The following is a 12,173-nucleotide window of genomic DNA, read 5'->3' as shown; positions in this document are numbered from 1 at the left end:
CTTTATTATTCTGTTCCCAAAGTTCTCTGCCTTTCGCTTTCTCTATAGCTTTCTTCATTCGCCTTTCCTTTCGACTTTCATTTCGCAATGCGAAATACTTTTCTCGAAAGTCAATCAAATTCGTAGAAGTTGTATCATCTGATTCCTAACGGAGAAAATAAGAACTCAATCAAATTAATTCTTTATTCAATTACAGTAGTAGGTATTATACTTATATATGTCCGTACTCACTTTCAAGTTTTTTATTTTTTGGTAAGTCAATAATCTACGGCTGGTATAATTACTAAGTACCTGTTCCGAATTAGCTACTAATTCTAGGCATGGATGTGTTGGTAGCTGTTTTTCTGAATACTGATCCCTGAAAAATAATTACTCAGATATTATTGAATAGCATGAATGATAAGCATTAATCTTGTACTGTATACTTCATATTTTTCATTTTTGTCGTAAGAATTGAAAAACTACTTGTTTTCCAAATTAAACATTATCTGAGATTATTAATACAGATAGCAACTATAGTATAAATGTATGTGATAATAATTCTATAATAATTTTGTTAATTATTTTTCTGACTGTCAATACGTGAGACGGATTAATTTAATGATTTTTAACAATATTTGGTTAAAAGGTAGCAAGTTTTAGCTTTAAGTCGCTTAGGAATTCCACATTCAACTTATATATTTTCAATCGACTCCCGAATTGACGATCTTTGCTCCATATGCATGCCCGAAAAACACACGTTTTCACATACTTTCTGCACTATGAAAACTAATTTCTTGCTATGTACTGATTAAAACTTAGTATTAGTTACCTGAACAAAGGAAACCAACAAACTAGTCTGCCATTTATCTTAAGATGTTGAGCTGCAAACGTTAATAAATCGTTGTACATTTGGGTCAAATCGTATCCAATTTTCGATGGTATATGAGAAGATGCTTGATGTTCTTCAATTATTGGATTTACTTTAGTTGTACCTATCCTTTCTGTTGCTTCTCTGATACCATAAGGAGCTAATAAGAAGAATTAGATTAAGGATAATTAATAAGAGGACTTAGATTTATTATAAAAATTATAGTGTAATAATTAGATATATAATGCGGATATTTATGCAAATTCCTATTTTTATAAGTAAAATTAAAGTAACGAAATGCATATAAACATGTCTTTACCTATTATATAATACATTTTACTTTTAGTACTTCGTACACCTGATCTTCTTTTTACACGGTATTTGTTTACACAAAATTACGTGGTTTCTATTAACATGATTTATTTAGAGTTGTACGATTTTTTTAAAATGATTTATTCATGGTTACACGATTTTTTTTTTTAAATTATTTTCTCACAGTTACGTGAGTTTTAAAAATTGATCAGGCGCACAAGTAGAGAATATACCAAAGTACAATACTTCGAATTTGATGAAATTTGGCAGAGACATAGTTCTCATAAAAATATTTGACGTGTATTCTTTTTATCGGCAACTGTGAACATTGAAGGGACAAAATCAGCCTTCAAAGTTGGCATTGTTTTATATATTTTGACATATATTCCGAAAAGTATGAGGCCTAAACACATGATGAATTTTGTGCTTTTAAACAGCAAATTTGAGTACGCAAATGGATTCACAAAAAGTCCACTTGTATAAGTAATATGTTAAAAAATGTTACTTTTTGTGAATTTTTCTAATTAACCATACGAAACCATTAATTTTCTCCTACGGTTCTTTTACTCTGTACGCTTTTACCGTGCAAAACGAGGCTCAGATGTATTTATTTATATATTATTGCATACCGTGTTTCTTTGAATTATTGAAAATTCCCGTAAACGCATAGACATCCGCAGTCTAATAATAATTATACTCACGATCAGTAATTATAGCATCTATACACATATCAGAGCGCCACAAGGGGTAAGAAAAGTCAGCTACTACAACGTCAATATAATATGATCTTTTTCCATATTGACTCATATTCGCGGCAATACTTTCATCCTTTTCCCTAATCTGATGAACAATACGTTAAAAAGTTTCATTGGTCAGCATCGTGAAGAACGACTGATAAAAAAATTAAATAGTTTTACCTTTTGTGATATCCTGCTAGGTCTTGTACGTCCATGAAGCATTAAGAAATCTATATCAGTTCCTAACGTATATCCACCGAAGTGAGAAGCAGCGACTAACAAAGATCCAGTGCCAACAAATGGATCAAGGATGATGTCTCCCTTCTGAACTTGAGCCTGATTAGCCATTATCAACGACAATTGAGGATCCATGGACGTGTTACCTATGAATTTTCTTGTTTTCAGTGACAACTTCCTAATTAAATCCCTTTGTCCAGTTGTAATCTGAAAACACATTATAATACAAATTATACAATAATCATGTTCTTGTTTGATTCTCTAATAAAAGGAATTCTAATATTTGAAGTGGAGTTATTTGGATGGTGGAGGTACAAGCAAAATATATTCGTTTAAGTTTAGAAAGATGCATGTACTAAATTATAAGAATCAAATAGGGATATGATTGGAGACAGAAAGATTGTTAAAATTTGAAGGAATAATTAGAATACTATAAAGTTACTCCAATACTATAAAGCTATTCTAGTTTGAAGTATGTTCGAATATTAATTAGGTTTGAAGAGGCAAAATGTAATAGAGTACACAAATATAATGTATGGTACACAATAACAAAATATCTTTCAAGAAAGGAAAAGGGTAATGATATAAATATGGTACAAATACTAATAGCAATAGCCAGGTGTGGTACTATGAAATCATACAATAGATACTGGTTAAACAATGGAAAAACAATTTGTAGAATATGTGAATGAAGATGGAGAACTTTGAAACAGTGGCTAGTAGATTGTGACTGTTTAGAAAGAGAATGCTCTTTTGTGGAAATATTAGAGAGAAAAAGGGAGCGACCAAATTAATTGAGAATGGTGGATAAGAAATTAAAAGAAGGATTTTCAAAATGTTCACTAGGTTTTATATCTATTATATAAGTTTAGTTGTTTATTCTATAATTTCAAAGGGTTTAAGCAAGTTATTTTCAGTAGGATTAAAAAAAATTAAGAAATGCAAAAAAAATTTCAGTTGTGCGAACGGTTGGAAGCAGATTAAGACAATTACAATTACAGTAGAATCGAGCACACACTATTTAAAATTGAATAACTTCGGGTCGAATAAGAATCGGACCAAACGATCAAAGTTTCTTTAAATAATTAGATAGATTACTTTACTAAATGATGTGAGCAAAAAGTTTCCAATAAGTCAAAATCGGTAGAATTCGTAAAAAGAAATGGAAGATAGCTTTTTTCGATTTTTTCATCTGGGTTGTAAACCAAAGATATAAACCAAATCCAATACTCTGGATTTTATCTATATTCATATAAACATAAAATTTAAAAACACCTACCCATCTACCAAAAAACAAATCGTAAGGTTTTTCAGGAATGTTATTAGGATTCAATCCATAAAATTCTATGTAACATAATGTTATTTCTGGATTATTCAACCTCACTGGCCCTTCCAATGGCAAGTAGCTGAAGGACTGTAATATATAATAACAGTTAGTACAATATAAAAAAATGTTGTGTATAACTTTGTAAAATTAGAGTAATTATGTATTCACCTCTATCTTGTTCACTTTCTCGCTTTGCGAAAAGTGTTTACAGAATGTTTCAACCACTACTTTAAAAGATTTCTGTGGCCCAAAATATTTTTTAATTTCTGCAACTGGATAATTTCTTAACTTACTATGTAAATCTTCCACTTTCTTACTGTTAGCCCATAACTCCAAACAGAAACGTATACAAACTGCTCTGCTCGCAATACTATGAGCCACGCTTTCTGATGGTAAATGAACTATCCAATAAGGCTTTAACAAAATGTTTCTAGCATAAATAACATTTATATTAAACCAAACTAAATAGATATTAGATAACAGAGTATTTCTACTTTCTTACTTGTTCTTTCAATCTTGGGTGAACATAAATATTTATACGAAGCATAGTCAGAATCGATTCCATCTCCTAAAAAGATAATTATTAAATATTTATAGAGACGTAAAACAATAATTAACAGACAGCAGATTTTATCCATTTACAGGAAAATTAGACTGCAAATATAAAGAATGTTTATCATGTTAAAAAATGTACAAAATATTAAGAGTTGAGTATAAAATACATAAACATGACTGAAAAAGATGAAAAATGAAAATGAAGAAAAATGATAAGAGATATCTACATAGAATGCATTTTTTTAACTGATGTCATGTTTTAGATAAAAATCTGCAATTTAATATCTAAATAAGGAATTTTAAAGTGACTCACAGCTGTACGAAAGTCAATGTGTTCTTGGGCAAACCAAAAAAGATACCTCTTCCATTGGTTACTCATTGTTATTGCCTTGCATTCACACAAACACTGCAAACGTGACTCGTCTTACATTATTTCAATTGTAATGATAAAATATAAAACGAGTATTATATTCATTTGGAAACTGATGTAACTTTTTCATGTGCTGTTTCAAGTAAGGTACGTTCAAAGAGAATAATTTAATTCGTTATGCACACATTTGTCTGATTACTTGAATTAACTTCCTCAACGTCAATAATAATAATAATAATTAATAGAACGATCTATGGATCAATCGGTCTGAACCATAGTCATGTAAACATGTTTGGATACGATCTTTCAGTGAGTCCAAAAAATCAATATGGTTATATAGCATAGTTGATATTGCGTGGTCCAGCCGTGAGGAATATAAAGACCAGTGACGTGTTGTAATTCCTTGGGGCCCCAGTCAAACGTGAATTTAAGGCCTGTCTACAGTGTCTGATTAATTTAAATTATTGAAGGAAATAGCTATGCGCCATGCGATATAGTTTTGGATAAAATTTCATGAAAAACGAAACAAGAGTATTGTAGTATTTGTTATAATTGTAGTCTTATTGGGTAAAGAACAGAACTTGGTTTACACCTTCAAAATATTGAATTTTTTTTCGCAATGCCTTCACACGCTAACGATTCATTTCACGCTTCATTACTAGACTGCAGATATTTTATGCATTATAATTATGCATTTATAAAAAGGTAAAAACGAATTTTCATTCCTTTTCGATCTCGTAATTATTCATAATAATTAGACTGCGAATTTTATGCATTTATAATCATAAAACACTTTTTTTTATACTAATACCATGATAAATAGTTTATTTTGCGTAAAAATCGGTAATCTATTTATACACTGTATATTACACACTGGCAATAATAGATGCTTGAGTCTATTCCAGCTTTGAAAGTAAATGATACACTATGTGTATTAGTATAATTTAGTAGACCTTGAAGTATTATTGTTATACATATTTTTACTGAATACTTTATATACTATATTACGTATGTAATTTTACAAGATCAATATTTAATATTGATGCCTAATATCGATTCGAAATTTTACTACTCTGCGTCCACGTCTATCATAAACAATTTTAAATTATTAAATTGGCTCTGTAATAGATTCACTTACATTCTGCCCGTGATGGTCCATTATAGTGTACATACAGATTTCATGCATTATAATCATATCTCTATGAATTCTTCATAAAAAGTTTCAGTATTTGAGTGTTTGATCAAGGAAAGAGATTGTTATCATGACGAAGTGGACACTTAATGGATATTCATGGTACGATTCAATGCAATACGGGGACGGCGTAAAAACAACCCCTCACAGTAACACCTAGAATAACAGATTCGAAAAAAGTTAGCGCCATTTTACTGTGCAAGCAAAAAAATTTACCCTTTGTTACACTGCATTAGATCATAAATGGTCCTCATGTATGCTATATTGTACTTACAGCTATAACGTCGGTGAGCATACGTCCTTTATTTAAGAGGACAATTCTTCGTTTCACTGCTTTGTCTTTCGGATATATTTTTTTGTTAAAATACCTACTTTGTTACTTATTTTATTATCAGGAATAGTAAACCGAATGCAAAAAATGCAATCCATATTCTTACACAATACTTAAAATTGTAACAATATTTGATATGCAATTCGTTCAAAATTATTATATACAATCAATTTATATTTGTTGTTAGAACTGTTATATAGAATTAATTTAAGATTATTATTAAAACTATTCTATTTCAAATTGTGATACCGAATCAATTTAAAATTGCTACCGTATATTTTAATGAAATAAATAAACAAGATTTGTTTCTTTTCGTTATGAGACAATTTTTGACCATTGTTCTCTTGAAAAAATATAGGCACATATCAGGTGCAACAGTTATCAATTTGATACGGACAGCAACAAGATTAGTATAAATAACAAAATCAGAAGCAGTATTATACTTATTATTCTGTATTATGCAATCTGTAGTACCTATTCTTATGTTTTTGATATCAATGCTAACTAATTGTAAGTATAGGAATAGAAAATTTTAAATCAAATTTGCATTATAAAGAATTTGTTACAGATATTAAAAAAGGATATAAAATACTGCAAATAGACGGTAAAGAAATGAATGTTACTTGCAAGTATCAGTTAGCACCTCAACAAAATTTACATTTAATGTATAAAAGAGCTTCCTGACTGAGTCAACGTCTAACAAAAGCTATCGTACAAAACTTGAAATTTACAAAGTAGTTTCCTATCATGTTTTAAGTGTCCGTTAAGAGAGGATTTTGCGAAATTCCTGCCCTGAGGATAGGAATGGAGTACAATGTGTTCTTTTTTGTTTTGCAACATCTCTTACAATTAAAATATGAAAGCTAATATTGGAGATATGAAACTGATTTTGACTCTAAAATGCTACTTTATAAGAAAACTGAAAACCATTTTCCGATTTTTTCGAAATTCGACATTTGAGAGTGAAAATAGAATAAAATACTTTCTTCCAACATGCAATACCTATTATTATGTATACAGGGTGTCCCACGTAACACTTCTCACGATATTTTAAGTACTTGCAATAATCTGACAAAAAAATATTTTCGACAAAGTTGACCAGTTTTCGATTGGCTATAGATTGCAAGAAAAAAAGTTGGAACGAAAATTTTTTTGCTATTGTCAAAGTCACCTTCATTCTTTTAAATGGAACTTTGTATGTTTTACTTATTAATATTATAACCCGTATTAAGACGAATTCAACGATCTAGATACCATGACCTTCGCAAAACACAAGTTATTATCACTCATTCAAGCAGGCTATAATTTTTTGTCAAAATTTTCATTTCTGTGCCTTCAAGGTCATCCGAAGGTCATGGTATCTAGGTCGATGATACGGGTTATAATATTATTAAGTCAAAAATACAAAGTGCCATTTAAAAGAATGAAGGTGACCTTGACAATGGCAAAAAAATTTTCTTTCCAACTTTTTTTCTTGCAATCTATAGACAATCGAAAACTGATTAACTTTTGTTAAAAATATCTTTTGTCAGATTATCGCAAGTACTTGAAAAGTCATGAGAAGTGTTACGTGGAACACCCTGTATAAGATTATGTTTTTAATATGAATGCTGGCTAAGTGCAGGAATAAAATATGTATATCGACATATAGGTACGTATAATTCGTACATGTATGTACATATACATAATAGAGAGATATAGGGAAAGAGAGGAAGGAATAGTCAAATACGAAATATTTTGATAAAAGGATGCGGAGAGGTAGATGGGCGTGGTGGAACATTTGGCACAAGCGCGACAAGAGGACATGAATTTACCTCTGCAATGCGACAAATACTAAATGGTTTGTGCTGCGAATTTCGTTCGCTTTTAGTGCACGTAAAATGCTTCCACCATTTTGAATAAAGTATTGAATTATGTATTTTATAGTTCTCTTTACGTCTATTCGTATACAAATATGTATATTTATATTTGTGTACGTGCAGAAAATGTTGTATATCTTAAGAGTTGTTGCTTTCGTCTCATTGTCGGTGTTTGCTAACTCATTGATAGCTGATTGAAGTACGTTTGAAATTGTATTATTCATATAAAACAGATTTTGACACGTCTGCTTCTCAAGCAGACAACAGTAATCGAAACGAAGAACTGAAATGTAATAAGGAGGAATGGGTTAATAACTATAAAGAAAGTGTAAGAAAACCCGAGGGTATGGGATCTTCGACTGCGTTTCCGACCACTTATCCCTGTTGACAACGCGGAGTGATAAGTCCCAAATGCCAGGCGTCCAAGGCCAAACCCTTTGTTAAGACAACAACGGAATGCCTGACTTTCCCTGGAAAAAAGCTCCTCGGGAAAGTTACTCACCGATCATGTGCACAGCGCGTGAGTTTGGAAATAAGGGAAATTGAGGTCGGGCACAAAAGATGTTTAACGAAGACACGGTTCATGTTGAGAATTTTTTCCGTGGAGGTGTTTGAGGTCATGTGAAGGTTATTATCATTATCTTAAACAAGAATTTATACAATACATGTATTTCTTCTTTCGTAACTTGGTAGTCGACATTAAGGCTAAAGAAATTTTTTTAGCTCCAAAATTGAAACGTTTCGGTGCACCGAATCAGTGTAACGTAGAAGACCTCCTCACTCGATCACGAGTGAGTTGAGTTGACCAACGTTGACACGAAACGAGAAATTATTCTCGTCTCACCAAATACAGTCCACTAATTGACAACGAATCGCAAATTTAATTTGCCGTTGTGTATTTTTCTGTTTACAGATCTCGCCGCTGAGGACAAGTACCACGAAATAGCAAACAATAATATTCTACTTTAATTTGAATCGAGATATTATTATTGTATACATTTGGGGACTATCGGGAATAAATACTCTTATAGGGGGATTTCGGAGTTTAAGGAACAAAGGTTCTGGGAAAACACAAATAATAATTTATTCATTTTCACATTTTTACGGCACATGGGAATGCATACAAAATCATCACGCTTTCGGATAAATACATATAGTTAGAGACGTCCGGAGGGTTCCTGTACTCTATTCTCGAGGCGACCGGCGGATGCTCCAGCCGTTCTTTCCTACGAAGAATGACCCAGGTTGAACCTCCGTACTCTTCTCTAATGCTAACTACACCTGGAGGGTGACCGGTGGTTATTCCAACCGTTCTCTCCTCTCCATGAGAGATTTCTATATCTACTGGGCGACCGGTGGATAGTCCGACCGTTCTCTCCCAAACGCTTAACCTATGCATTCTCAGGCGTCCGGGTGACGTCCCCTGTACTCTATTCCTGGTTTGGCGTCCGGCGGAATTTCCAGCCGTACTCTCCTCCAAGGAACGACCCAGGGTAGTCCCCGTACTTTCCTGGCTGTATCGGGTGTCCGAGAGCTAGGCTTCGTACTCTCGTGTATAACTACGCGTTGCTAACGACGCTGTTAATAAACAATCCGTGTCGTTAGGCCGGCGGTCCCCGCGGTTTTCGACAGATTTTCGCTAACGGGTGTTCATTAGTTTTCGTGGTCGTTACACTCTTTAAATTCCAAATTGAAATTATTTTCTATTTATTGAAATACATCCCTGTCTCAACCTTACTCCTCCTCGAATTGTCCGGACCCCGTTAGGTCTCCACCTAACAGTGTCGTTAGGTCCTAACATATCGGTTTTGGTTTTAGTCCTTCCGGAGCGATATTATATCGGTTCTATAACTCTGTTATTTTTCGGTCCTGTATTTCGGTCTGTATTTCGGTCCTACCGATACCTGTTACGTAATCTTGTAATCAACCTTTAATAGAGGCATGATAAACACGCGGCTTGCAGGGAGTTGTTTTGCGGCCCGCCAAGATTAATAATCAATACGTTTATTTAACTGTGGATAACTGGATCTGTTCGGTAGCACACATTGCGCGAACAACTATTTCCTACTTTAAAAAATAATAAAACTGCGGAAAGATGAAGATTATCAAACAGGATCGTGAAAGCAATTTTAAAAATAACTACAGCTCAACAAATTCAACCAAATTTTGAAAATTCGGTTAATGAAAAACGTTACTAAATTTCTTCAAGAAAAAGATTATATTACTCTATTTTAATAATGTTAAATTGAAAAAGGAAATTCTTTTACATACATATATATTTTATAATATGTTTATATTCTGTGTATTATTGTTGTGTATGTATTGATTTGTTTATAATAAAAACTATGCTTTATTTTTATTTCCATTTGTTTTTTTGTTTTGCGGCCCGTGATTTAATACATAATACTTAATATGGCCCTCGGTAGTTAACGAGCTTAAAATTCCTGCTTTAAGGTTACTTCAACTGGAATTTTTAATTTTCATGCAGCAGATATTAACACTAATTTACACATAAATTTAGGTTTTTTAGATAGGTTTACACATAAATTTTTCGATCGTTAAGCAAAATATGTATGTACTTATTTCTTAAAACAACTATAATTGAAACGAAGTATCGAAATGCGGAATAAAAAAAACAATTATAAAATCGATATTACATCGATTCTGAAAATTTGGAGAACCGAAACCGAAACCTATGAACTTATTGTTACATCCTGTATTGCGGGTCTTGCCTTTATTCAAAGTGCTTAAGCACACCTTGATCTAACTATCTACCTTAAGGGAATAGGTATTGGATATAAAAGGATTGACACGAGATTTCTTTAATAGTTTATATTCTTTAATATTATTCTCGGTTACATACCAGTTGCTGCTTAGCTCAGCCTAATCAGCGGTTTCACGTGTCAGTGACGTTTATGCTGACACTAGTCACACACGATACTATGTATTTACTTTTATACGTAACTTCTCGAGTTCCCAACGGTTTCTAGACAATGCGTTCGTCCCTCGGATAAGCCGTTTAAGAATCTTTCAATTCAGGGAATCAGCTGAATGATGCTTTGAAACCGGTGAGGACCCGGACAGAGTTCGCGGGTTAAGAGTCGAAAATCCGAACTGCCGTATGGGCTCTGATGGCCAGACTTTATAGTCGAAAAGCTAAAGAGTCAGCATCCTATTTTCCTTTAATCATTTCGACATGCTCTACATTTCGAGCGCATCTCAGGCCGATGGCCTAGAGTCTAGTCTAGAGTATCGAAATGATTAGTCGCCACATTTCGATACTCGCTGATTGTTACCGAGCGCGTATTGCGAAAGCGACAAATGACAAGGAATCCAGCCCTTTCATAGGGCTGTAACACTATAAACAGGATGTTTCATATTTTTATTGGAGGCCCTAATATAAAAGTTAAAAGGCGTGCCCTTGTCTTTATTCTTCGAGATTCTGACGAAAGGCAACTTTTTTCAACTTTTTGTCACATATATCGTATCTCAAAGAAAATGAAGTTGTTTAGTCCAACATTAAAAGAGTTATTCTACTTTGAAGTATGTCCGATTATTAATGGGAGCCAATGTATATTTTATTTAGCCATTCTTGCCCTATCAGGCTTAAGAATTTGCAGTCTTCCTTACATTCAATCTTACAAACCGAATAATTATATTTATAACTATTTCTATTAAATGTGGTACAATCCTTCAGGACTTCTGCTATGTTATTACATCCACCAATTCCAAAAAGAAGAGCAGAAGAATGGAAAGTACACGTAACTATTACTATGTACTTTCAAGGGGAATAGTAGTCGTAGTTTGAAACGTGAAATTTGTGGACGTCCATGTCTGTTTCATCCTCAGATACCTCTTTTTGGCTCAGAGCTCCAGCAATGAGAATTCTCGTTTAGAAGCGCAGAATCCGAGAAGTTCAACCCCTTCGGTTAGAATCAGTTCCTACTGGCTCAGCCAAGAGTCCAATCACAGCAAACTGCTACATATTGATTTGTTCATTTCGTGGTACCCGGAGAGTGGGAGTTGAATTATCGAAACTTTTTTTATCGACAAAGTTATAAAACGCTTTATGACAGTAACTTTACGACTGTAAGTTATTACAATTTTCAGGATAGGTTTAATGGTAAAGGATGAATTCAGAGTAATGAAACAGACGAGAAGCTATTACAACTATCGATACTTTTGTTCTAACTGTTGTAGAAATACGTTTTAGATTCTAGTCTTCTAGTCGCGCAGAAATAAGTTTTAGTCTTTTATGAAGTTTACTTTATTAAACTTCCTTCGTTTGTATATAAAAAACACTAATACATTATTCAAACAAAAATTTGAATAACACTTATTACAATACTTAAGGATGTATTGATTACACAGTCAATCCTAAAAGTTTGTGTACCTTAGAAAAA

At 32.8% G+C, this 12,173-nt stretch overlaps 1 protein-coding gene across 1 annotated transcript; it reads right to left on the bottom strand.

Annotated features, from left to right (window-relative positions):
- Nucleotides 1–30: 30 nt before the first annotated feature.
- On the bottom strand, nucleotides 31–5,547 carry LOC108626682 (tRNA (guanine(10)-N2)-methyltransferase homolog; the record flags this gene model as incomplete). The annotated part of the gene is made up of 9 exons (XM_026815017.1): nucleotides 5,527–5,547; nucleotides 3,966–4,031; nucleotides 3,632–3,877; nucleotides 3,416–3,550; nucleotides 2,080–2,343; nucleotides 1,864–2,002; nucleotides 812–1,010; nucleotides 232–358; nucleotides 31–145 (listed from the first exon to the last, which is right to left on the bottom strand). Coding segments are annotated over exons 1-9 (1,312 nt in total), but the record flags the coding sequence as incomplete, so codon positions are not given.
- Nucleotides 5,548–12,173: the final 6,626 nt, after the last annotated feature.

This window comes from Ceratina calcarata, unplaced genomic scaffold (genome assembly GCF_001652005.2).
Source record: "Ceratina calcarata isolate Rehan_Ccalc_2016 unplaced genomic scaffold, ASM165200v1 scaffold427.2, whole genome shotgun sequence".
NCBI classification, from domain to species: Eukaryota; Metazoa; Arthropoda; class Insecta; order Hymenoptera; family Apidae; genus Ceratina; species Ceratina calcarata.
The sequence above is the reverse complement of the archived record's forward strand: the minus strand, read 5'-3'. Positions and strand labels throughout refer to the sequence as shown.